Genomic DNA, 26,966 nt, shown 5'->3' on the forward strand with positions numbered 1-26,966 from the left:
AACATTCTTGCTACTTGGTTGATAAGCATCCACCATTACAACATACTGCCACATCCACGGCTGCCACTATCAATCGCCCTCGTTCATAGATCAACTTTGATTAACTTACATCAAATTAGATAAATCAACTGCCCACTATGTTGAATTAAATCTGTTCTGATAAGAGAAAAACGGGACATCAATCAGCTAATCAGTCTGCCGCCGTTAGGCTAACAAAGACTCTTTGTCTGATCAAAGTCCTATAGATCCAGACACAGGGCCACACACATGACAAAGATGAGTTCCCTGTTTGTTAACAAATTTGCTTTGGTCAATGGCATGAATTCAGTACCTAGCTTAATCACATGTATTCTCTGCTTGTGCCGAGTTTAGCAGTTTTGCCTAATAAAACAACTGAAAAATGTATTCTTTCCACTTACTGAGTCCCTGCTTAGTTGTCCAGTTTCTCAAAATTAATTGCAAATATGGTAGAAAAATCCCTCATCTCACATATTAAGTAAAGATTTGAAGCATCCAAGAAAAACACTGAGTACTTGGTAATGACAGCACCATCATCTCGGCCCATATCAGCTACTAAGAAAAGGAGATTTAGCTCAGAAGAATGTGCAGTGAATGATAACTCATTCATCCAACTTAGAAACAATAAACAAATTCAGCTTTACCCCTCGTTTTTTTGCCAGAAGCCAAACTCAACACCCATCGAAGTCAGAGATCAGGACAAGAATATATGTTTCCATCTTTTATTTCGCAAATGTAGCATGAACACTTGCAAAAGAACATCTTAAAGTTGGTCCAGTAGAAAAAGAGAAAAAACACTTGAATTATTTAATACTTTGTTTTTCAGCTTTCAATTCTGTCAAATAAATTTAGAGTCTATATTGTGTCTAAGTCAGGGAAGGATTGCTAGTATTCCAAAATCTTTTTCTGTCAATCATATATAAATATCCAGAAATAAATCTCGTTTCCTAAAGCAAAGCATTAGAAAGAGTACAATGACTGGATAGAAATGGCGTCAACATCTACATAAGAAAGGGATTAGCTGACTATAAAATTTACAGTTTTTAAAAATTTAACTTAATATTCACATTCATATATAAAAATTACAAACCCTGGATCTTTCAAACCAACTAAAAATAGCTTCTTCTGTTACTGCCGAAAGATCATTTTAAATTACCATAAATGTAATGGATTATTTATGTATTATCTGCATCATTAATGTCATAATTTCTGCCATGTTGCTTTTTGTTCTTTTTTTACAGACTTTTTTGATCATTTCAAAAAACATAAGTCAATAAATTAACATGCTACCTCAGTCCCTGAAAGCCAATACTCAACTGTGTTACTGAGTCAGAGTAAAACAGGTGTTTTTGTATATTAAATTGTTTGTCTTCGTCTGTATGTGTGAGTGTGAAGAGAAATATAGGACACATAACCTGTTAGAATGCCTGCGTCAGACTCAAAGTACGGTAGGAAGGGGTTGGGGTTATTTCAGAGTCCATACAAAAAATAATTCATTGTAAATATATAATATATATTTATACATTTTTGAATATATTTACAAATATACCCAGCACTATACATTATACTGTGTATTTTTCTCTCCAGAATAATTGGGAAGGTTTAGGAGAACTGAAAAAAGAAATGCATCAATATTACAAAATAAACAGGAGAGCCGTTCCTATATGTACTCTCCTTCTATTCCTCTGTTTTGTTAGTTGAAGCTCTGTCTCGCAGTCCATTTCCTATTTATCGTCCTCTTCTAGTCCCTTGTTTTTGTTTCAAAGTTCATACATTCCTCCAGGAGCAAATAAAAGTCTTGGAATGCCAGCCTCTGGAATGGGATCACCAAACAAGTAACGTCATCGATTGTAGAAACCTCCAGGCACAAACATGAGAACAGCACTGAGAAGTCTGTGTGTTTATATGAAGTAAGAGGAGGAGGGGGGTCCCCATGGAACGTCAATTCATTCAGTCAATATAAAAGAGCTTCTGTAGGGTCCTTTAAGACCTCCTGTGAGTGTGTGTGTGTGTGTGTGTGTGTGTGTGTGTGTGTGTGTGTGTGTGTGTGTGTGTGTGTGTGTGTGTGTGTGTGTGTGTGTGTGTGTGTGTGTGTGTGTGTGTGTGTGTGTGTGTGTGTGTGTGTGTGTGTGTGTGTGTGTGTGCATGGCAGTATGAGTGTGTGACAGCAGCGCTGCCACCAGCCCAGTCCCATCTGGGTCCATTAGTCCACCGGGAGCCAGGGGGTGATGGGGGGGCAGGAGATGGGAGGATTTCTACATGTGCAACGTGTGTTTTGGGATGTCAAGGGGTAAGACTTGGGTAGAAAGGATAGGTGGGGGGCTCATGTTTTGACGTTTCCGTTGATGTGCTGGTATTTGGGGAGGCAAGGCTCGTCCGGTAAGGGATCGTGGGAAAACACGGAGTCGTCACCGGAGGAGCAGGAGCTGCGAGTGTCGGGGAAGCTGGGGGAATACTGCTCTGCTGGGGCGCACAGGTCCAGATACTCCTGGAGACACAGACAGGAGAGAGAGAGAGGGTTAAGGGAGAGGATTTACACTCACACACAAGCTCATATGTTGCAAAAGGGGAAAGACGCCTCAGAGCGGAGTGAGAGGCAAAAGACCCAGAACAAAAAGGAGAACATAAATATAGTGCAGTCAACAAGACGGGGACTTTCCTTCATCAGGATATTTATCCAAGCCATACCAAATCACCCTGGAAGGGTTTATGGAACAGAAGAAAAAAAAAATCTTGAACTGGATACTGTATGAAAATATTTGCAAGAATAATAGGTATTAAATTGAATGTTGGACTGCAGGCTAATCTGGGGAGCTTTTTAAGATAGCTTCCATAGCTGTGGATTAGGTCCACTACTAATGGTTTTATGTGGATAGGCGTTCAATCAGTTCAGTTCAAACAAATCTAACATCTGAAACACCAGACATAAAGACTTTATGATGGCTAGGAACAAGAAGCTGGCAGAACACAATGCACACCCCAAAACTGAAAATAAAGAGAGATCTAAACCCAAAAAATCCTGTTATAAATGTTTTACTTGGACCAGTTCTCTGAAGTTGTTCTAGACTTTTCATGTCGGCTGAGGCAACTTTTTTTCCCCCTTCTGCTTGACTTTCAGTGCTGTTAGTGGGACTAGTTGTGAGGAGGAAGAGTTCTTGGGGTTTTTCAGAAAATGAGAGCTGGCTTCCATTTTCTCAGCTCAACACGAGAAGGCTCACATTACTAAAGACCTCCACATCTGCCAGCGGTTTGGGGCAGAGGGAGAGAAGGAGGGGTACAAAAAGGCAAGAAAAGACTGCTTTATTACATTTCAAAAGTTCAAACTCAAAGTTGGGCTTTTTTGGCATAAATTCACAAAGTTCCAGCTCCAAGAGCAGACGAGTCTCGACAGCTTTCCATCGACGGCCTCTTTTCAGGCCTGCACTCGGAAATCACATGAGACAGGAAGGGGAATGGAAAGAAATGGCGGCTATTGTGGGGAGCAAGGCATGAATGTGATGATCGGCCAACTGCACTGGGCCATGTTGGGCCTGGATCAAATCAACCGGCCATTTCTTTGCTCACCATTTAGGCCTTAAGTCAGCCACTAGGATGCTAATGCTGCTTAAGCTTTCATCAAAATTCCACTGCACTGGCAAAAACGGGATTTACTTTGGCCTGAGAAACTTGTAACTGTGCATAGGAATGTATCATGTCATATTATTGTTATGAAATGTCATACTCCTATTGGCCAGGAAATGTCAGAGTTTGTGTAGCATGATGGGACCACCGTGAATCCTGGAACTTCATGGATTTAGTGTGAAGAAGGATGAGAGAGCAGCACTCACTTCGTTGGAGTTGAGGGTGAGGATGCGATCCAGATCCTCTACTAGCTGCTTGAAGGTGGGTCTATGGGATGAGATGGCATGCCAGCAGTCTTTCATCATCATGTACCTGGGAGGGAAAAACAAAGGTACAGTTTACTCATAGAGAAGAGTGGATTACTGGAGGTGTTGCAGGCCTGTCAAAACACATGCAAATTTCCAAATTTTCTGAAAGATGTATGCCTCTGAACTTAGGTCTCCATGTCAAATTATTAATAAAAACAACAGGTCTTCTCTCAATCTATCTCATTTTAAAATCAAGGCAGTGTTGATGGCCTGCTATTGATCACAAACATGCCTCTCAGTGTGTATGCCTTTGGGCCTGTGCACTTTGTTTTCCATCGACCCTCTCAGTGTTGCATCATAACAGAGCTGTGCCATTGTCCGCTGCCTGCAGAGGACTTATTGTGAATGAGGACACTGATAGCAGCCAGTCACAGCTGTGCAGAGGCCCGACAGAGTGGGCACAGAGCCCGGGAGTCATGGATCTGATGGAGACTGGGGTGGCTTTAGAGTCAGGGTCCGAGAGCTAATTGTGTGTGTGGATGATTTGGGATATATAAAGCAAATGTAAGACACTTACAACTCGTTGGTGCAGTTGCCGGGCTTGTCCATGCGATGTCCCTCTTTGAGCAACTTGAAGAGCTCTTCGACGGGGATGCCAGGGTACGGAGAGCCCCCTAGGGTGAAGATTTCCCACATCAGCACCCCAAATGACCAGCTGTAAGACAGAACAAATAAATATATATATTATGAATGAGTGGAGAATTACAACAAAACAGCATGTGCAATAGTGTTCAATAACTCGTTCTCCAAGGAAGTTATGTTTAGGTCCAGGTTGTTTGTCAGCTGATTATTACGAGACTTCGTGGAATGATGTAGCACGGCCCAAGAAAGAACCCATTTTATTTTTGAAGAGGCTAGACCACAAATTATTTTTCATTTTTGACAACATAGCGCAAAGAGGCATTTAGCCTTGGTGGATGCCTGCCATCTCCAAATGACCATCTACTTTTATATCAAATGAAGGCCTTATGAGTTTCCCTTTCCTCTAACCTACAGATCATTTACATAGAGTCACTTGACCAAAGTTTGGAAACGACTTCAACAGTGTGACCGCAGTGGTGTCAATGCCCTCTTTCTGCCGTCCGGTGGCTTGTGGCGCGGACCCGCTCCCAGAGCCACTCTGCTGCTGATCTCAATGATGGCCTTTGTGCCCTGCTGGCCGGTCACACAGGCTGGCATTGTCCAGTCACACCACACCAAAACAAACAGTGGACCACCCACGGCAGGAAATAAAGGCTCAAAGATGACTGGTGAATACTAACTACTAACTACTTCCTCATCCTGGTTGTTAAATACTGGTGATTTCACGCCGCTGATTCCAATCACTGTCTCACTATGGGTTTATTTTAGAGATCCACGGTGTCTCAAATGAATCATTCTTGGACTGGCAGCAAGCTTGGTTCATGTCCACACAAAGGCGGTATGATAACACAGACGCGCTTAAAACCCTAATCTGTGCGACCGCTTGCAGGTAGCTACAGACCGTGTTAGTGGTCCGAGCAGGAAGACATGGGCAGGAGGTGCTTATCAGCGCCTCCATCTGTTTACACAGCCAGCCCTGAGTCTATCAGTGCGTTGTATCTCTCCACTCGTTGTTGACACACTCATCTCTCCTTTCTGTTACTACTTTGTAACGGTCTCTTGTTGCATGTCAACATGTTGCTCTGTGCAATCCGACCACAGCCAACCCTGACCCACTAAATAAACATGTAAATACACATGCTGCGGGACACTTTCACTGACCAGGTGTACGGCCTTACCACGGGAGTAGAGAAGGTTGTTCAGTCAGGTTTCTTTAAATAATCAGATACTTCTTATCCTTTGAAGATACACAGGGTTGTCTATGATTTACATTTCCATGTCTTGATTACTGAAATGCCCCGTACGCGGGTGGTACCCAGGACTCCTTTGTTGCCTTTAAAAGGTCCAAAATACTGCTGTTGGAATATCACTGGTTCAAGTAAACAGCTCAAACTCCTCCTAATCTATATTGTTGCCTTATAAAGCTTAAAACAACCAGTATAGTATATATATACAACTAATTCATGTATTATTCAGTGCTTATTATATATTTTTTTTAATTTCTCATGTTTTTCTTAAAAAAACACTTTTTATCTCTTTCAATTTTCTTTCTTTATTTATAATTATCTATTATGTTTATTGTATTGTACTTTGCAACATTGTTAGGAGAGTACTATACATAGTTTTCTTTAGTGTGAGTGCACTTCTGTAGTCCAGTCCTAAATGCATAAACTACAGATAAAGCGACTCTGTGTAAGCATGGATTTCATTGTTGATCTTATTTAAATCTCATTACATTGATGTATACCTTGTGCGGTTAGGTTGTACAATCTCAATATGGACGGATTGCAAAATGAATACAAATGTCAGAAAACCAGTCAATGCATGAACACACACCAGTGGAATTGACCGACATCTGAAAATGCAAGGCTCTCAAATGTGGGAGCTAGCTAGCTGAAGCAATATTTTCTTTATTTTAATTTGGTGAGGGGTAAGGGGTCAGACCGCCCTCATTGCCTTCACCAAGCCTGGCCATCATACCTTGTCTCTGGGCTTAAGTGCTGAGACAAGGCATCATGTGCTGAGCTGAGTCCCCTGGGCCCATTTGTCTGAACAGCAAGGGGCGAGTTTCATTGGAATTCATGTATTCATTTAATCTGATGTCACCTATGGATTGCCTGCGCTTCTTGGGATGTTTGCGTGTGTGCCCACCGAACACTACCTCCCAAACGTCTCTCCTCATCTTACTTCCCCCTTCGTGCGTTATGAGAAAAAGCCAATTACTAAAAGTGAGTGATGAAACGTAATTAGCTGTGAGCTGATAGAAAGAACTACAGTCGGCACTTCATGCCTGCACCCCCCATTCGGCCGCCTGCACTCCCCCCAGTTATTGATTGGTGCTGCGCCATGAAACATGAAGGGCATGATGTCTATGTACACAACTTATTTATGTGCACATACACACATATACACAAGCAACCGAGGACAGTAGAGAGATCCTCTATCCAAGCGCTTAACTGGATGAGCGCTGTGGTGATTGTGCTACTGGTGTATGACTCATAGACACACACACACACAACATCTTCTTTCCCAGGGGTCAGCATGCACGGCATTCATCTAATTGCCACATGCACTTTTCTGCCGCCAGTGTCTGGAGCAGAAACTTCAAACAACGCTGTCAGAACACATGAGGCTCAAACACCAAAAAGAGAGGGACCTTCTTCCTTTGTTCTGTTTTTAGAATGAGTACTGTTAGACTTTAAAAAAACACAGAGACGGGTCAGTCAGCAATTCACATAACAGATGAATGAAAATAAGAACGACGGGGCGAAAAGGGGAGGCGGGGGAGATTATTTTGATCGTGGAACGGCTCCAAAATGATGAGCCACATGTTCAAAGTGTTGCTGAATGAGGAGAGGAGAGTTGAGAGAGGATGGCAGGGGGCTAAAGGAGGAGGATGAGGCCCCCCGTTTGAGGAACTGCAGCATTGTTGCGTTTAGACTTGTGTGGAGGCCCATAAAGGAGGGGAGACTTCCGCGCTTAGCCAGAGCAGAGAGGGGTGAGTCAGAGGGGGAAGAGGCGCTGGTGGGCTCCAGGCTCCTTCCAGGGGCCTTTGAAGCCGGTCAGATTAGTAACACGGCATTGGCTACAAGTCTAGCGTGAAATCCTCACTTTTGCCACAGACTGGACAGCGCTGGCCCCCTATAGGCAGCCCCCCCCCCACCTAACACTCACCAGGGCTGCACCAAAACACCTCACACACTGCCTGAAAGACAACCTCTCTGATCATGACTGCAGGCTATCAGAAAAACTCAGACTGCAGACAAACATCTGTGCATTAAATATTGAGAAATTGTAGTTGTGGGACATATATGGGTTGACACCAAAAGTGAACTACTTTTCAAGAGTCTTAAGTCTTATTGTTGTATCCAAACCGGTCAACACATTAAGATTAGGCACATTACTCCGCTAACATGTAAAAATGTCATTGTTTTCTTCCTCACATTTCCAAAAGATCTGTCCAAACAGGATTTATTTTCAATACACTGACTACATATTGGTATCCTGATTGGCCTAAAAACGTTTTGAAAAACATAATAAAGTGACATTTTAACATATGTTAGCCTGGCTCAGAAATCGCAGTTGTTTCTGTCTTGTGAATCGCAATATCTCAACCAATCAGAACATGTTCATCCCTGTACTATCCCTCCACCAGTAAAAGCACTAACTTCCACCGGGGAGTTTTGGGGAGGGAAAATGTGGCAAAAGGTTTCCAATTCTGGGGGAAAGTTCCTGATGAAGGAAAAGGGATATGAAACAGTTTGTTAGATACTTACACATCACTCTGGTGTGTGTAGACCCGGTCAAATAGCGCCTCTGGAGCCATCCATTTTACCGGGAGACGACCCTGGAGACACAAACAGGTGAGAGGTCAAACACAACACACAGCCTATCCCTGGGTTTATTCATTCCTGGCCTGATAAGCATGTTTGAATTCATTCCCCGCTAGTAGATCTCATTACTCCTGGAGAGGCCGATACGTGAAAGCAGCCTGGGGAATACGGCACGAGAGCGACTGTCTGGGAGGAGGGTTTCCCAGAGGAACGTTTACATTGTTAGAGCAAGAGAGCAGATAAACAGGGTCACAGATAAAGAGGAGTTTATCTCCTTGTCATTGGCTGGGAGGCTAAGCATAGCGGACAAGGCGGCCTTCGTCAATAGCTGCGTGGTCGGCTAATGGCAAGGATCATCTCATCAGAGACTCTGAAACACTAAATGGAGGGATATCACATAAATAAATCCGTATAAAAGTAAATTTTTCAAATGCTGCAAAAAATATGCAGGAAGTGAAAAATAGTACGAAACGATTATAAAGAAATGTATAGTATGTGTGTCACTTTTGTAGCTTCTCTACATTACATTGCACTTATATGACAGTGGTGTTCCTATCATAGTGACGTAACCATGATTAGAAATTAAAAAGAATTCCCTACAATGATGGCTCTGTCTTGAATAGTTTAACACAAGCGATCATCATTGTCGCAGCCGCCATTGTTCTAATCATCATCACCATCGTCATCGTCGCACATTGTTATTGTTGTCAGCTAGCTCTCTGCATGCGATGAAAAGCCACCCGTGCATACTCGATGAGGATGTGAAGGCAGCGCTGCTCTGCGGTGGGAAAGAAAGACACCACTGGGCCACTATGGAAATGTCAATTACGTTTAAGCCGCTCCCCTCTCACTCTGTCTCTCTTTTTTGGCTAATTGTATAAGTGTCTATGGGACTGAAGGAACAAGAGACTGAGGGATAAACAGGGCAGAATCTCCAGAAGCACTACATTCAGAGGCTGCCTGGGAACCTGCTGCTTCTGCCAAGACACCAGCCGAGGGGAATGAGCGGAATAGAAAGATGAGGGAAAGGGAGGGATTTAGAGAAAAGAGAGAAGACAAGTGGACCAAATCTCACACTGCGGCTATCAAAAACATTCCACTCCACACTCAATAGGTGGCGGCGCAGGTTGAGGACTTACATTGGTCGTCTTTTTATAATAGTCGATGTTGTGGACATCCCTGGCCAGGCCGAAGTCGGCGATCTTCATGATGTTGCTCTCCGTGACCAGGACGTTCCTGGCTGCCAGGTCTCTGTGTATACACTGGGATGGAGAGAGTGAGAAATAAGAGGGGAGGAGAGGAAAAGAGGGGAAAAAGTGAGGGGGAAGAGAAGAATAAGACAGTTACCTCACTGCATAAATAAAGCAACTTTAAAAACAGGTGTATACGAGTGGTATTCAGATGTTTGTGGTGTGTGTAATCATCCAGAAATCTCCTGAGGTAGCACTAACATGACGCCACGATGACTGCACCAACATGTCTGGATAAGAAAGGATTCCTCGCATGCTTCAGCACATATATGGTCCACGTTGTTTATGTGCACCAGCGCGCATGTGCACGCATGTACATGTGTGTGTGCATGGGAGACAGTACGCTGTCACATTCCAACAGTGAGAGGGAGCGTGAGGCTGCGTTTGGCCCAACATGGCCGTACCCCCATTGTGAAATCCTCGCAGCTCTTCCACACAGAGGGGCTTTTGTCGTGGATTGAGAGACAATGCGGGGATTGGGCAGGGGGTCAGAGAAGTGTTTTTAGGATATTCCCACAGTGACGCACGGAAAACCCTCCTGGATACAATTCATCAAATGCTATGTGAACTAAGATCTGCCAGCAGCGGACTGTTGTGAGAACTTTCCGTGTGTGTGTGTGCATCCTTACCTTCTGTGATGCCAAGTACTCCATGCCCCGTGCCACCTGATAAGTGCAGGACACCAGATCTTTAAAAGTAAGCTGCTCGTCTGAGACCCGGGTGATGTCGTAGGAGTACTCCATGCCGGGCGGCCGGCGGGATCGGAGGTACTCCCTCAGGTTGCCTTTGGACGCGTACTCCACTATCACATAGAGGGGGCCTGCGGGGAGGAAAGACCTGCATTAGCTGTTGAACATAAATCATTCCCTTTGAGAAAAAGTGACACTGAGATCATTTGTAATGGACTATAATACATGTTCAGACTTGATGCAGGATTCTGGGATAATTCAGTTTGAAAAGAACTTAAGGAAAATGACTTCCAAATGGCCTAGATTCCCATCTCCAAAACTAGTTAAATCAACCTTGCAGTGACTGAAAACATGTTGGGTGAAAATGGGCATAGTGAATCTGAAATGCTTAGTCAAATAATGTATTCGCAATAGATTATTAAATACTAACTAGTTCGGTAATTGATTGATTGAAAAGTATTGTTTCATGCAGAAATGTAAGAATAATCAGTTCTAAGCCTCTCAAATATTAAGATAAGATTTTTGGATTTTCTGTGTTATATCATATTAAACTCAATATCTTCAGACTGAGAAAGCAAAAGCATATAAAGACATCCCTTTGAAGGGAAAACAAACTGGGATTCTTCTTTTTTCTGACATTTGAGGCCAATTAATATTGCGAGAAAATAATCATCAGTTTCATCGATAAGGACAATAACCCTTAGTGGCATTCCTCAGCATAGTATTTATTTTAGATTCTTCAAACAATCGTGGCTCCACTGATCTTCAAAAGTAGCTTTGAGAGAAGAAAAATTCTTGGAGTGCTCAGCTTTATCCACACTTCACATCCAATTAAAACCTTTCTATATCAGATACAAACCGCTTCAAGGGTGTCTGATGACACATATTATGAATTTGTTTGAAGTGTGTTGCAAACTTTTCATATAAAATGACACAAAAGGTTCACAAAGCTGAAGCTGAAGCATTACTTGTGGAATAAAATCGTAATGTGCGTTATGTCGGGTCCCGTCCTACTCACCGTCTTGGGTGCAGGCTCCCAATAGATTAATGATGTTCTTATGCTTGCCAATCATCTTCATCATCTCCATCTCTGACACCAGGTCAGATAGGTCTTTCTCAGTGGCGTCATCTAAGGACAGAAGAATTTGGATTGAACGTTGTCAGGGGAAACTCATCAAACAAACACAGCTTAGCCCTGTCTGCCCTTTAACCTCTCCTCTCTGTATCTTCCCCGTGTGTTCTAGGTGCTTCTGATTAAGTGCGGCTGACAGACAATATGGGCTTAAGTTACTGCGGAGAGAGAGACGCTCCTCACACACCACAGAGGCCTCCTTTCAGGGAGGAGGAGGAATTAAAGACGTTCAATCTGGAGCACTATTTTCTGTGGAGGCTCCTTTTTCATGGGAGGGATTGAGCCAGGTATCCAGACAGTCAAATAGCATTGCCTGCATTCCTCCGCACCATTACCTTACCTAGAAAGCAGATTCCCATTGTCAAGGTTGGTCCAATAACCTGCTGTTGTACCTGAACTAACTGCCCCCCTAACTCCAACCCCCCCCGTGCTGCTTTCATTAATCTTAGCAGTGCTGGTGTGACTTGCCTCTTTGTGTGGGTGCTGACTGAGCTCCAGCCAGCTGCTGCTCTGGGGTCAGGTATGTGACCGCCCCTAACCCTTACCTACACAACGCTGCCTTCCCTTAGCCGTCACTCAACAACGACCAATAACGAATACTAATGACAGCCCCAGGCCCCGCCTTGCACTTCCACTGAACCCTCACTGGAGCACTCACGTTGCCCCACAAGACATAATGAAGCAGTGTACGTCTGGTTTTAAGCCAGACGTTTGCCATTACAACCTCTCTGTGATTGTGTGGCGCCACTTACCTTTCAGCATCTTGACAGCGACCGTTACAGCGTCCTTGGGTTTGTCCTTATCGATGCCCAGAGCTTCGGCCATCACCACTTGACCAAAGCAGCCTTCACCGAGGGGTTTGCCCAGGGTCAACCTGCTTTCGCCAGACGGGAAATAGGGCACAAAAAACAAGACGGGGAGCTGTTTAGATGCTGCAACAAAAACTCATCAACTTGACTTGACTGTGGCATCGATTCCCTCCGTTAGATAGAGAGGGAGAGGTATTGTAACCAGGCACCGAGCCAGTTTCTCAACCTCACCCTGTATGTGTTTTTTACTAGTTCACTCTCTCTGTTTCAATCAGATTGTGTCTGTGTGAGTGCTTTATTGGCGTGGTGACTGCAGCCTGTGCCAGGGCAGTAGGTAGGAAGGCAGACATGGCAGTGATAATCACCTGATAAAGCAACTCATTTCTAAACTGTTTACCCTGCCTTGACATGTTCCAATATACACTCTTTACAAGCCATTACACAGGGCTTAGCTTAGCCCTGACACATTAGCCTGTGACTGATGGAAAGCTGGCTTTGTGTTGCCCCACAGGAGGGCCTGACTGCTATAGTAGATGGAGATTTAAGTACTATTCATTGTTAATGTCTCACAATTTCTATTGTCAATGAAGGCTGAAAAGTTAATGAAGTAAGTTACAATCTACATTCGCGTTAAAAATGCATATTACTTTCCTAAATATTGCACCCGCGGTCCTGAGATCAACAGACAAAATTGAATGAATTTAGGATATTTAAATATTGAATGAGTAAAAAAATCGAAATAAATGTTTTTTAACTGACATTTCACTATTTTGGCTGCTTTTATAAATGTAGTCCGTAATATATACTCTCCCACACATGCTCTTTCTCAACTCTCCATGAGAGCCAAAGCACCTATCTGACCCCTGAACTAGCAGTGTGGCTTATGCAATCTAATTTGATTGACATGTGTAGCCCCACCCCTCAAGGCCCAGTGTCCTGGCTATGTAAACACTCACACTGCATGCCGCAGAGCCCAGGGCCTGAGGTCTGCGCCGTGCCGTAGTAACACAATCCCCTATCTGTCCACACACTCGCCACGCTCAATGGCAACCATTCTGTGCATCCAGCCACACATAATCAATGTTATTTTTCCTCCATCCAAACAGCAAACGTTCGCATTCCTCAGCGTTTTGCAACCCCAACATGATCCCTCAGGCCCTGGGATGACAGGCGAGGAATAAAGACCCAAACAGAGAGGCGCACAGAGGTTTATTCAGCCCAGACAAAACAACCCATTCGGTGGACTCATCAATTCAAATCTAAACTTTTCCCCTAGAAAGCCATTCTGCTGCAGAGAGAGTTTGAAATCAGATTTTCTTTTACTGGTAAGTGATGGTAGAATTTATGATCCAAGATGATTTCTACAACCATTTAAACAAGAGGCAGGCCTTCGTGTTCCGCTGCAACCGTGACGAATGGAAACCTTGGTGGTGCTAATTCCTCTGGTATGAGACAGCGCAAACCCTCCTAGCCCAAACACGCAGATGAGAGCTGCTAGTGCTAACCAGTAATTAGCACCGCTTCATTCCTTAGCATCAGAAGCATGTGTGTGAGTGAGAGTGTGACACAGCAGCAGCAGCAGCAGCAGCAGCAGCAGCAGCAGCAGCAGCAGTTGCGATGATGAGGCATTATGCCAAGGTGCCAAGTTCAGGTCGTTTTACTACAACAGCCTTTATCTCAGACACCACGAGCATGCATCTGCACTTAGTCATATTGCATGCTGCGTATCAGTGTTAATGGCCCTTTTCACCTACAACAATAGTTATCTGATCATTAAGCAGCCCAGATACAATCACACAGATGCTTATTATGTTGTAATCTTGTTGTTATCGGCTACTGTAATGCACTATGCTAGCCAAAAATAGTTGTATTAGCGTCGAGGACAATCACAAAAGGGTGAGTTCAGCACTGAGAGTTGTCATGCGGTGTCGAACAGGCACTATATGCAGGCTTTGAATCCTGATTGTGTTAGAATGCATTCCCTCTTTCAGAAAAAGTGGCACTCTAAAGCAGATTTGCATTTTAAAGGCTTTTTAATGCTTTCTGCAGGGGATGAGTTTACATAATTACATATTTTCCTTTTTGAAACTATGTAAAACTTGCAATTAGGACTCGGTCATAATGACTGTTTACATGGCCAAACATTCATCTTGATGAAACTAGCAGAATCACTCAATCTATTTTCCATTCCGAAAATAATATAAACATCCAAAGGTTTATTTGTTTGCTGAATTCTGTGTCTGTTTTTCAGCAAGATGACGGAAACACTGCTGGGCCCTTTATCGTGAAACTTAGTGGAAGGGTGAAGAGTGACTCACGTCAAAACTCATACCATTTCGGAGCTAATCGGAGTAACTAGGCAGACACGCACACTATGAAAAGGACGGCCCTCACCTGTCCCTGGAAAACTCCCAGCGCGGATCCTCGGGAAGATCATACTCCGGGATCGGGTCGTCGTGCGCAGAGCCCCGCCGTGTTTTGATGCGTACCAGTGGCGTACTGGAGTTCATGGAAGAGCTGGAGTCTGTGGACACCTGTAGGAGTAGAAGGATTGGCTGATCACCGGAGTCTGGGTTCATACGTCAGCTAAAGCTCTAAGGCATCACTAGAGGAGTCAGAGGTAATGTGAAAGTGCATGATTGACTGGATTTTCAAGGAAAGTTGATAAGTAGGGCAGATTAACAAATATATAGTATTGATGAATGTGTGTGGATCATTCGGCCTCTTCACTCTTCCATCCCAGGGCTCTTCTCTGCTCTCTCCGCCCTAAACTTACCTTGACACGGGAATCAGTCTCTCGATAGAATGTAATCCAACACTTTTTGTACCTTTTGGAGCGTACATTTTTTCGTTTCCCTTCAGGGAAAAGCATGGCTCGCACAGAGGGAAAAAAATCTAAAAATGGCAGCAGTGCTAACTTGCTCAGAAATGCATACCTTCTAAATTAGGCTGGAGGTAGATTGTATAAATACCACAAGAGTTTTGAGTTTCCGATTGTTTTGCATACAAAATAATTGTTATTATTTCCATAGTATATTTTATTATGCTTTTGCAGCATTAGCCTCCTTTCTAATAATCCTAATTATGATATTATTATGTTATCTGACATTGTATTTTTGCAGTGTGTGATTTTCTCCTCTAGGGGTGTTAAATGCCTTTAGAACTCTTTATCTACTTTCTGTTACCTGGCGGCGCAAGGGCATCTGCTTGCTCAGTTTGTGGACGGCCGGTTGGTTCCCAAAGTCGGGTTTCTTTGCAGTGTTCCTCATGCGGCACACCACCACGATGCCCACCATGCAGGCGATGAGGAAGACGCCCGCGCAGTATATGGCGATCTCCACATAGTCTGGGGAAAGGGGCCCTGGGGTTTTCTCAAGGGCTGAGAAAAAATAAAAGGTGAGCAGTGAGACGGAGGTCAGGGGAAGAAATATATAGCAAGTCTCTCACACACACACACACACACACACACACACACACACACACACACACACACACACACACACACACACACACACACACACACACACACACACACACACACACACACACACACACACACACACACACACACACACACACACACACACACACACACACACACACACACACACACACACACACACACACACACACACACACACACACACACACACACACACACACACACACACACACACACACACACACACACACACACACACACGACACTTTCTCTATTTGAACAGACACACATGGATATCAGACAGCAAACACAGAGACAGATGCTCGGGGATGACTCATGCGTTAATGTAATCACAATCGGCAGGCAAACTAAACAGAAATGATTTTTAAGAATCCTTCTCTCGCACTTCTTCCCTGAGTAACGGCACACACACTGTTTTTTCAAACCAACATTGAGGGCTTTAACAGATTTACAATGTTGACTCAGCACAACCAGGCCTGCATATGTCTGCGCTAATGTTGGAGACACGCAAGCACAAACACACACCCACAGCCGCCGGAACAATACGCGCTTCACTTCAGATCGCAAACAAGGGACAGCGGTGTCCTTCGTGGTTGTATATGGCCTCAACTTCCTGTCGAGGAAATGGGTCGGGTTTGCGTGCGTCTGTGTGTGTGCTGTAGAAATGGACTGTTCCATAATACACAGACCACAAACAAGGCTCTTGTGCAGCACAGCCAACCAACCAACCAAGAAGCCAGCTGGAGGTGAAGCTTCATTAGGAACCTTTTTTCCTGTCTGCTTTGTATCTGCTGGTCCAAAAGCCACAGCGCACACACAGAAGCCGTAGCCTCGAAGGCGCCATCAGTGCAGATAGAGCAAATCAAGGGCAATACATATGATATATTAGTCCTACAGGAAATGGCTAGCCTGTGATCATTACGCTGTATTGTTTACAGACAAAACAAAACTGGTGTCTGCTTAAGACATTAAGGGAGTCTCATCGATCTCATTTTATGCCCGGACTGCTTTCGGCTACAACTTGAGCAGAACATGTTTTCAACTTAGCCTGAAATGAACTTGCAGACACTAAGTTGTATGTATGTGATCCTTTGGTATGCATAATTACAGGCCTGACAGACAGCAAGGGGCAAAAATAGGATAAAACAAGTTGATAAACGAGAACCCACAAATATGCACACGCATGAGTCATTCCCTGTGTCGAGCCGGAGAGGGTTGGCCTTGATAATTGAGAAAGCCAAGCCAACTTTGAGCGAGTGTTGAGCTTTACCTTTCGATCTTTATTTCAAGATGAAATAAGGATCTTTAAAGAAGCTAATTATCAGAGCCAGGGAAGAGTTGAAGAATGCTTTTAAGGCATACAAATAAACACTTCACACATCTTGCATGCAGAACAAAAATGTGGCACTGAAAGACTTTTCCCAAGGTGCATAGGAGAGATAGAAGGAAGAGAGAAGGCGGGCAACACACCCTCCCCTCCTTTTGGAGTCCGGAGACACTCGAGCCGCTCTGGGAGCCCCACTTCCGTCTCAGAGTTATAATAAGTTGTCTGCAAACTACCTTCTTATCTGCTCTGAGCTTTCAACAGCTCGCCAATCCAGATAATATTTTTGAATATATGCTCCCTGCTCTTACGTTTCATTGTCTCGGATGTTGACCGTGCAGGTTCATGGCAGTAATCTAATATTTGAGCTGTACGCCTCGGACTCCGGGGGAGGGACTTGCCTTCCGCAGAGGTCATTGTAATGACATAAACAAACAGGCTGAGAGAAGGAAAAGAGAGGACAGTACACGAGTGTATATACCTGGAAGCACCGTCAACCAAGCAGTGTGAAAGGAGATCCCAATAGAATTACCCGCCAAGCACGTATACTCCCCAGCATCTCCAAATGTTACATTGGGCAAGTAGAGAACTTCTATCTCCTTATCTGTGGTGTTAACACCTGCAGTCTGGGGAGAAGAAGAGGAGGGAAATGGGGAGGTGTCAAAGAAGAAAGAGCGGGAAGAAGATCAGAGCAGAGGGGGTTGGGGGGGGGGGGAGGAAGGAAAGAGGAAATGGGGAGGAGAGAAAAAAAAAAAATCAGACCCAAAACACCAAAAGAGAAATAAGAGGAGCTGGATGGCTTCCATCTGCGAGGTCCCATCTAGAGCAAAGGCTGTGGGGGTGAGGAGGAGGAGGAGGAGGAGGAGGAGGAGGAGGGTTCATAAACACAGAAACAGATAGATCCCACCAAAATAGAAAATACACCAAAAACAAAACAACCAAAAAGACCCCCGTCACCAATAAGACCTGCTAATAGAAGTCTAATCCATAACTGGATTGGACACATGCAACAACACAAACACAACTAGCATGGAGAGCACTGTATTGCACCACCGTACACCATCTTGACACAGCTTGTAAGAGACAGAATGTGAACGTCACATGCTAGCTGTGACAATGTCAGTGTCTAGGTAGGCACCAGTGCTTCCATGACTGCACCAATCCCCGCAGTGGAAGGAGCAGCTGAAACACAAGGATGTACCATTAGGGGGAGAGAAAGGGGGTGTGAGCCCCAGGAGCACCAAGAGACCACCAGAAGGACCACCAGAAGGACCACCACAGCACAGCAGGTCAGGGACAGAGCCCAGGAAACCACACCGGGAGCGGGGGGGGGGGGAGGAAGGTGGGTAGTCAGGTCTCGAAGGTTACCTGGGACGACTGTGAGCCAGCCCGACTGGTTGGCCTCGCCTATATAATTGGAGACTTTACAGATATACTCTCCAGCGTCCGCCTCCGTCACGTTGGTGAGGGTGAGCATCTCCACGTCGGAACTGTTAATGCCTGAACGCTGCAATCCACACACACATACTTGTCAAATCAGACATCGTGACTACAGATACTGTATTTCTGGAATCACCACCATAGCCAGCATGGAAAACACCTATCACTTTAATAAGGGAGAAATTATTAGACCTGTTATGGCTTGGTATCAACAACACCTGCAACATCTGGCAATACACCAGCAAAGCAAAAAGGAGGAACTATAATCAAAAGAATCAAATCTAAAAGAGGAAGTGCGGGAATGTACCTTCAACACTCGGACGTATGGGTGTCCGTCGGGGCCGTAGCGACTACCGTTCTGAGTGATGTGTTTGAGCCACTGGATGTGAGGCTGGGCGTCGCTGTAGACCTTACAGACGAAACGGGCGTCCTCCCCGACGTTTACTGTGGTGTTGGCCGGGAGACCCGCCTGGAGGATCGGTCGATGAGGGGACCGTTCTGTTAGTAAGGGGGGACATGGTTGATTAAAACTGGTTCACCAATATTAATTTTCATTGTTCACATTAGTATTTTAGATTTCTCCAACCTTTTTACTTGCTTTAATGTTGTCTGTCTGTCTGAACATGACTTTATTTACCCTCTCTATGAAACGCTCAGTTTTAGTGCCTATCCCTTCTCAAAAAAGCCCTGTCTTCTCTGCATGGTTTGTGTTTCCGGGTCATACTTAAGCTCATAGCTTCTATGCATGTCATTGCAGCCTGGGAATGACTTTAATGATACTCAAACTTTAATATCTATTGTGACATTTCAACATTATGGGAGCCCTAATGCTTGTTTAAAGGCAAAGGTTCTGAATACGTTAATAGATAATTTAACAGTAATTAAAACACACAAAATACTTTTCACGGGAAGTGTAGACTAAGGCTGTGTCTAAACTTAAAAAGGTGTTATTTCCCTTTAAGAAACATGAAGTCTAGTTTATCTTTGCAAAAGCAGAACTTCACGTACTACGAGTGTAAATGTTTCCCATCAGCCCTGACAGCATGATCCTGACTGGCTGCCTCTCTCTTATCTCCTCTGCATTTTAAGACTTTGCAAAAAAACAAAGAGGCACAGACTCATGTAGTATCACTAATAGATAAAGAACTCAGCTGCAGGAGGACTTTGTTGCACATGAGTCGAGGGTTAAGAAAAACGACGTGTCATTCTTGGAAAGTGAAACACCTTGGTAGCAACCCAGCGATCTGCATTCTTTAACACGCACACATTTGGCCTGCGAATCCAAACAGAGCGAGACCTATTGAACAATGCCCCCTTTCAAAACACTACCCGGCACTCACAACCATACTGAGGAGCCCACCAACCCCCACACTGACAGCAACCACCCCCTGCCATCTCTCTCTCACACACACACACACACACACACCACACACACACACACACACACACACACACACACACACACACACACACACACACACACACACACACACACACACACACACACACACACACACACACACACACACACACACACACACACACACACACACACACACACACACACACACACACACACACACACACACACACACACACACACACACACACACACACACACAAAATGACATCACTAAGCCTGGGGCGCTGCAGAGCCTTTTCAAAACAAAGCCTTAAGGTAGGTGCGCCGAGTGTGTAGAAGGTCGGGGGTGGGTCAGGGGGGGATGGTCAGAGGGTGAGGCTGTGTGAAGGAGTTTAGAGGCTGGGTTTAAAAGAAGGAGGGCTGAAATGGAGAGTGAGGAGGGTGGGTGATGGGAGAGATCCACAGATGGAGAGTGCAGAAACAAGCAGGCAGAGACTTCTTCCATATGTCCGTCTCTCTGCTCCATCTTTCTGAAGTCTGTCAGATGATTCCCACCCCTTCTCAATCCCTCCCCCGTCTCCCTCCCCCTTCCTGCACTTTCCTAGGGCCCGCCCTGTTTATTGTCTCTCCCCCCCCCTCCCTTTTCTCTCATTCTCCATATTTCACAGGCCTCTTCACCCTCCTGATCTTTCCCGTGCAAAGAGAGGTGATGGACTTAAATCAGTCTGTCAGCAAAGAGCCAAACGTTTCTGGCATGATGGAAAAACACATGTAGAGGAGTAGACATGCATTTTAACTTGTATTATATTTGACCTAAATATTAGCAGGAGCATTCAGAGCTGCATACACCTCAGACTAAAGGACAGAATCAGTTTGTAGTGCGATAAAATGGCCACATCATGATTATGGAGAAACCCCAAAACAATAAAAGTTGAAATTAGATAAAGGGTATATCGTGTGGTGTGTTCATGTGTGTGGGCAGAGAAGCTTCTGTATGGTCTGTTAACCTCACACAAGGAGGCTACAGTTAGGCGGGGAAATACACAAAGGATGATGGGAAAAATATGAAATAGCTTTTAAGGATTTAAAAAATGTCTGTAGCAGAAAATGAGGGAATGCCTAGACAAACAGCTACGGTGGTTTTGCCTGTATCCATGTGGAATGTAGCAAAGTATATTTACTCAAGTAATATATTTTGGTATACTTTTAATGTACTTTCTTGCTATGTAAAAACGTCCTTCCTAGGTCAAGAGGAAAATATTGTACCATTTAGTCCACCACATTTATCAGAACTTTTATGGTTTCATGATATTTCTAAGAATCTCCCATTAATCATCACCACATCTCAGATTTATTTGGACCCTCCCTTTTTGAGGGCCCAAGCGCTAATTTGGGACTTTCTGTATATTAACAATCTGATACCTTTAATAATACATCTCTCCTTGGGATCATTTTAATCCATATGTTTATTTTGAAGCTGAGCTTTTGTTGCTGATAATTCTGTAGTTTTTAGATTATGAAATGGTGTTGTTTTTATATTTTTTGTGAAAAATCTGAGTACTTTTTCCATCACTGCAGGCATCAAATCAAATGAAAGTGCAGACTGCGCTGTGCTGTTTTATGTTTTGCAGTGACCAATGTGTAGTGACCCATTTTAAAACTGAATACATTAATCAATTAAGTCATTAGTGGAGAGATATTTGATGGCAGCCACAATGGGAGGGAGGCAAAAAAGAAGTGCGAGGAGACGGGCAAGGGGCATTCCTTGGTGTGCCATGCGAGACCGGTGAACTCCGGGTAACCTGGTGGCTTGGCACACAGGGCATTAAGGTTCAGGACGGGGTACGGGCACAGGAAGTGAGCACGGCATGGCACAGGATGGCATGGGGCTACCAACAAAGTGCTGCGTGGTCACTGAGCTGTGTTGACTGTGCCCCTTTCTCCAGAGGCCAGTTTGAACCAGAAATGACTGGTTCCTCTTGGTTTTAATAGCTGATCCTGCAGGTCATTTGGGTCAAATAAAAGACTGATAAGAGCACCGTTTCTGGCTCTGTTTCCCCTCCTTTCCTCTTTCTCCCGCTCTCCTCCCTCTGCCCACCCCGCTATAATGGAGAACATGAAGCAAGAAGTTGCAGGGGGCAGCGCCTGTGGAGCCAGACGTGGAGGGGGTTTACTGCGGTGCAATAAAACCGAACAAAAACAGAAATATGCAGTCTGAAGGAGAGCTTTAGCTAAATGCAGAGGGGAGCAGAGCAGGGGGCCGGAGTTGGGGAGCATGTGCGTGGACCTTCATGTGTTTCTATGCCCTTACGCTCGTAGAACCCTCAGGTATTCAATCTCGATCTGATATAATGAAAATAATACTCCTTATTACCATGGATACGCAAATCAAAACAGAAGTGTGTAATTACAGCACGTCTCTCCAGGAAAGAGGTGAATGTAGGAGAATAATTCTACATACAGACACAGATATAGAGTGACCAAACAGTTGCAGGTTTATCTACTGATTATTGACCAGCCTTTAGAAGATCCATTGTGTCAGATAAACTTCAATGGGTACTGATCGCTTGTATTGTGGTTCGATTGAGGCCAAAAGATCAGGAGCATCAATTCAGGGAAAAGTTACGGTCCTCTCTTTCACAAGCACACATGGATTTACTAGCGTTATCCCACTCCGCTTGTTGTCCCCGCTTTCCATCGATTCTGCAAACTGAGCAGAAAAACACTCTTTCTGCGCTCCAAAGGTCACAGTGAGGGGTTGACTGAGTTGGGTCTGAACTCGCTGTATTGTGCTGAGGGTAGCACATTGTCCTGACGAGGATCATCAGCAAACGCTTTACGTCCTCATCATACCTCAGCCAACATTAAAGGGGCCCTATTATACTCGTTGTCAGGTTCATATTTGTATTTTGTGCATCGACTGTGACATGTCTCCATGCGTTAATGTTCAAAAAAGGTCTTTATTTTTCTCATACTGCCTGTGCTGCAGCATTTCTTTTCACCCTCTGTCTGAAACCAGAGCCTGGTGTGCTCTGATTGGTTAGCTGGTCGGCTCTGTTTTGAATTGTCAACCGCTTAGAGATGTCCCGCCCCTTAGCCGTACACGTACAATGTTTTGGAGCACTAGCCAATAGAAGCTTGAGTGTTACAGTGCCATGTCATTATTTCATGGAAATGACTACAACATTTAACATGTTCAATACATTGAAAAACAACATTTTAAAAACAATGGAGGCGCTTCAGGCAGGGGGGGAAGTATGTAGGAGAGAAACTCGCCCTGGTGTGAACTTTGGGATGTTAGCCTTTGCAGACTTAAAGGTGGGGTAGGTACGTTTGAGAAACCGGCTCGAGATATACTTTTGGTTATATTCCATGGAATGCTCTTAACATCTCAATAGCAATGAATATCTTCAGTGCTTTGACAAAAAATCCATTAAAAAAATTCATCTGTGGAAGCCGTAGCACTGTAAAAAGCACGACCAATCATTTTAGCCAGCCCGGCTAAAATAACTGGATGGCCTACCTGCCTGTCAGCCTTCCATCGGGGCACAAACTTATCTCGTGCCCTCATTGGTCATGTGTGCGTTCGTGTGTGTTGGAGGAGGGGCTCTGTGAGGAAGTGGCAGATTTTCTCCGGTTGTGTATTTTCAAATTCTAGCGATCTCGAGCCGGTTTCTCAAACTTACCTACCCCACCTTTAAATGCACAAACACATATATAACACACTGCAGGAAATGGAAACCCAAACAAGATAAGCAAAATAGGGCCCCTTTTAAGGGTCTGTTCATCCAAAAATACCACAATTAACATATCTTTCTACTTCCATTTTGTGGTATTGAGCAATATACTAGTTGTTGTTTTGTTATCCAAGGCTGTGGTGCTCAAAGCATGAACAATTGTATTTAGAATACTGGAAAACAATGTGCTTTTTCCCAGAAACTATTTCCTCGTTGCTAAGGACTGTCAACAATTTTCCGAGGATATATTTCTTCAATTAAAAGTAGTTCCAGTAAAATATTGTTTTTGTTGTTGGTGAAGAGATGACATTTGTATTAGTCTGTGAGGATGCGTGATAAGCAAAAAGAGCAAAACAACACAAAGTCGGTGCATCAATGAGCCTACCTAATACATATAAGCTAATTGGACATCGTAAACACATAATACAATCATAAAATTGGGATTTCCCAGAATCAATTGTAAAAATATATAATTTTTAATATCATATAATAATAACCACATCATAATCCACACACTTGGCAGCATTTATTGACCTGCACCTGCATCCAGAGTGATCAAACAGCACACACACACACACACACACACACACACACACACACACACACACACACACACACACACACACACACACACACACACACACACACACACACACACACACACACACACACACACACACACACACACACACACACACACACACACACACACACACACACACACACACACACACACACACACACACACACACACACACACACACACACACACACACACACACACACACACACACACACACACACACACACACACACACACACACACACAGCAAAAACTATTTCTGCTTGCCTCCCCTCCCACCATCCCTCCATCTTGCCTTCATTAGTCTCACAGTACTCCAAGTTTGAGTGTATGCGTGTGTGCAGTACTGACCCACTACGTCCAGGGTGTAGGTGTGGTTGATGGCTCCGTACTCGTTCTCCACCAGGCAGGTGTAGTTGCCCTTGTCCGACGGCACCACGCTCTCCATGATCAGGGTCCAGTGCTGGCTACGCACCTGGGAACGAGAGGCAGGGGTTTCTTGTTACACTCACACACTCATTGATACACATAATAAATACACACACAAAAATGCAGGTGACATTCAAAATGAGAAGGATGAAAAAAATGAGGGGATTTATTCAGAAGAGTGAAAGACGGGAGTTGGAAAACAATAGTGAGGCTGATGACAGGCTGATTCCTCCTTAGGGACTTTTTTATTTATTTGAATACCTGCAATATTGGTCAACCGGAAATAATACCCTTATTTCTTACACATTATTAGTGTCTGATTATTTTTTGGATTTCTGATAAGTAGCGAAAAAAGGTAAGATACCATTTTCTTTTGTCAACGAAAACACCTATCAAAGACCCCAACACGTCCTTCTGTCTGGCCCTGTTTTCTTTGGTGGTAAACCCCACCGTTGTAGTCTGAAACACAGTTTTCTCATTCATTCACACATTCATTATTATTTGGAGAAAAAAAAGTTTGACTCCTGTATTGAATCCACAGGTGTGAGCTAACAATAGCGTTTCCGTCTGCCCGCTGAACGGAGACTGTAGCCGCTGCTTGTAGAGGCCTACATTTCACACAAAGGAGAGATTATGCCACAGGGCTGGGCTCAGGTATAGCTTTTGTCCAACATGTGTTGACAAAAAGCGAGAAACAATCTGCCCACAGTGTATCCGACAGCCTGACTGTATCATTTCCGTCACGCAGTGGCCTGTTTTGTGTCTACGCTTGTAATGTGTACGCTGAAAGCCAATGAGAAGCTACATCATCATAATGTGCTGTAGACTCTCCTGGCAGGGGGATGTGTTTCCTCATAAAGCGTCAGTCATTAACCAGGAACCTCAGGCGTGTTCAGCATCACTGGATCTTGTCTTAAATTAATGTAATATCTGCCTGACTGAACTGTAAATGCATACTATAAATATGGTTATAGCATTTTCACTCAAATGCTATTCGCTTAGAAAGATAAAAAGGGAGATTTAAGAACGAAACAAATAAAATGCAATCCAAATAGACTTCATCACATTAGGACGGGTTGTAGCTGATTTTCAGGCTTTTTTTATACAAAGAGGAAATAAAACGTGCACTAGCTTAACTTTCCCATGACATAAAGAATCAGGTATTTTCAGCACAAATAAATCAACTTGCTTTATTTTCCAAAACAGGACTAGGGTGAAAACTTCACAAGGAACCACAGTATAGAGAGTCGTACTCATGTATGTGGACTACTGACATCATGTCATTATCATGTTCCTCCAGATGGCCCTCCCTCCATAAATTAGGCAATGCATGGGAGTTTATTTATAGTTTTGATTTGAAGTCTTTTAACGCAGAATGTTACAAACAGAGAGTGTGACTGCATCAAGCTCCTTCAGTTTAACTTTAACCATCTACGCACTAGTGTTTGTAAATCCCGTTTCATAACAATAGAATCACATACTACGGCCAAAGCCAGTGGGACCTGTTCTCCCTGATTGAGTTACCTCAGCATTCTCAATTCAGTTCAACCCTGACGCTACCTACCTCCTCTATACGTTACTGTCTGGGGGCATTTAACCCTTAAGCCCCGGGCTTAAGTTTCTAATTGTTGGGGGTAAAGAACCATTTCGAGTTACAGTGAGAGCCTCTGCATAGTATCCTGGCGAGAGGAGGCGCACGGATGAGCAATTTCAATTTCACACCAGAAACCCTGCCCTCGCTTCCTCTGTCTCCTCCCGTCTCTCCAGTGAAGGGTGGAAAAGGGGTGAAAGGACAGCCGGAGAAAGATAGTGGAAGTAGGAGACTCGACGTGCCCAGTTGTAAATACATTCAAAAAAGTGCAGCAAGGCAAGAAAAATAAGCAGGAGAAGGCAGTGAGTTGTAATAAAGAAGTACGATGTATTACTGTTTATCTTACCTTATACCCTCCCATGCGGTCCTCTTGGCGGAAAGGCCTGCTGTTTTTGAGCCAGCGCAGCTTAGGCTTGGGGTGGCCTCCTGCAGCACAGCGGAACTTGACTGTGTTGGCAGCTGGCACCGCATGCAGCTTCTTCTCCATCTTTGCTGACGAGGTCCAATACGGAGCGCCTGCGACCAGAGAACAGTTGGTGTTCAGTCAGGGTGAGATTTCATTAATCATGTCTTCAGCTTTAACAGTTTTGGCTGCAGGGCCTTGGACTGGCTCATGCAGATGTACATGGAAGCGTGACTGCAGAGGAGCCAAACCTGAACCATTCCTAACACTCCCAGAGACCCCCCCCCCCCCCCCCCCCCCCCCCCCCCCCCCCCCCCCCCCCCCCCTTTACTTGGCAACGCTGTCTGATATAACACAACCCAGAGCTCCACACTCTCACAGTTAAATAAAA

At 44.3% G+C, this 26,966-nt stretch overlaps 1 protein-coding gene across 3 annotated transcripts in view; it reads right to left on the minus strand.

The window, feature by feature from the left end:
- Positions 1-726: 726 nt before the first annotated feature.
- fgfr2 (fibroblast growth factor receptor 2) overlaps positions 727-26,966 on the minus strand; it is a 41,270-nt gene continuing 15,030 nt past the window's right edge. Inside the window, exons 5-18 of one of the 3 annotated variants that reach the window (XM_071205733.1) lie at positions 26,519-26,688; positions 24,504-24,627; positions 18,777-18,967; positions 18,398-18,536; positions 15,428-15,621; positions 14,637-14,776; positions 12,186-12,307; positions 11,320-11,430; positions 10,242-10,432; positions 9,502-9,624; positions 8,306-8,376; positions 4,465-4,602; positions 3,846-3,951; positions 727-2,506 (exon numbers count right to left, since the gene is read on the minus strand). In XM_071205733.1, the coding sequence (XP_071061834.1) occupies positions 2,342-2,506; positions 3,846-3,951; positions 4,465-4,602; positions 8,306-8,376; positions 9,502-9,624; positions 10,242-10,432; positions 11,320-11,430; positions 12,186-12,307; positions 14,637-14,776; positions 15,428-15,621; positions 18,398-18,536; positions 18,777-18,967; positions 24,504-24,627; positions 26,519-26,688 (1,985 nt within the window). In that variant the 3' untranslated portion in view covers positions 727-2,341. Of the gene's footprint in view, positions 2,507-3,845; positions 3,952-4,464; positions 4,603-8,305; positions 8,377-9,501; positions 9,625-10,241; positions 10,433-11,319; positions 11,431-12,185; positions 12,311-14,636; positions 14,777-15,427; positions 15,622-17,510; positions 17,656-18,397; positions 18,537-18,776; positions 18,968-24,503; positions 24,628-26,518; positions 26,689-26,966 lie in introns of all 3 variants that reach the window. The other 2 variants (XM_034100455.2, XM_034100454.2) reach the window with 2 other exon arrangements.

This window comes from Pseudochaenichthys georgianus, chromosome 15 (genome assembly GCF_902827115.2).
Source record: "Pseudochaenichthys georgianus chromosome 15, fPseGeo1.2, whole genome shotgun sequence".
NCBI lineage: Eukaryota > Metazoa > Chordata > Actinopteri > Perciformes > Channichthyidae > Pseudochaenichthys > Pseudochaenichthys georgianus.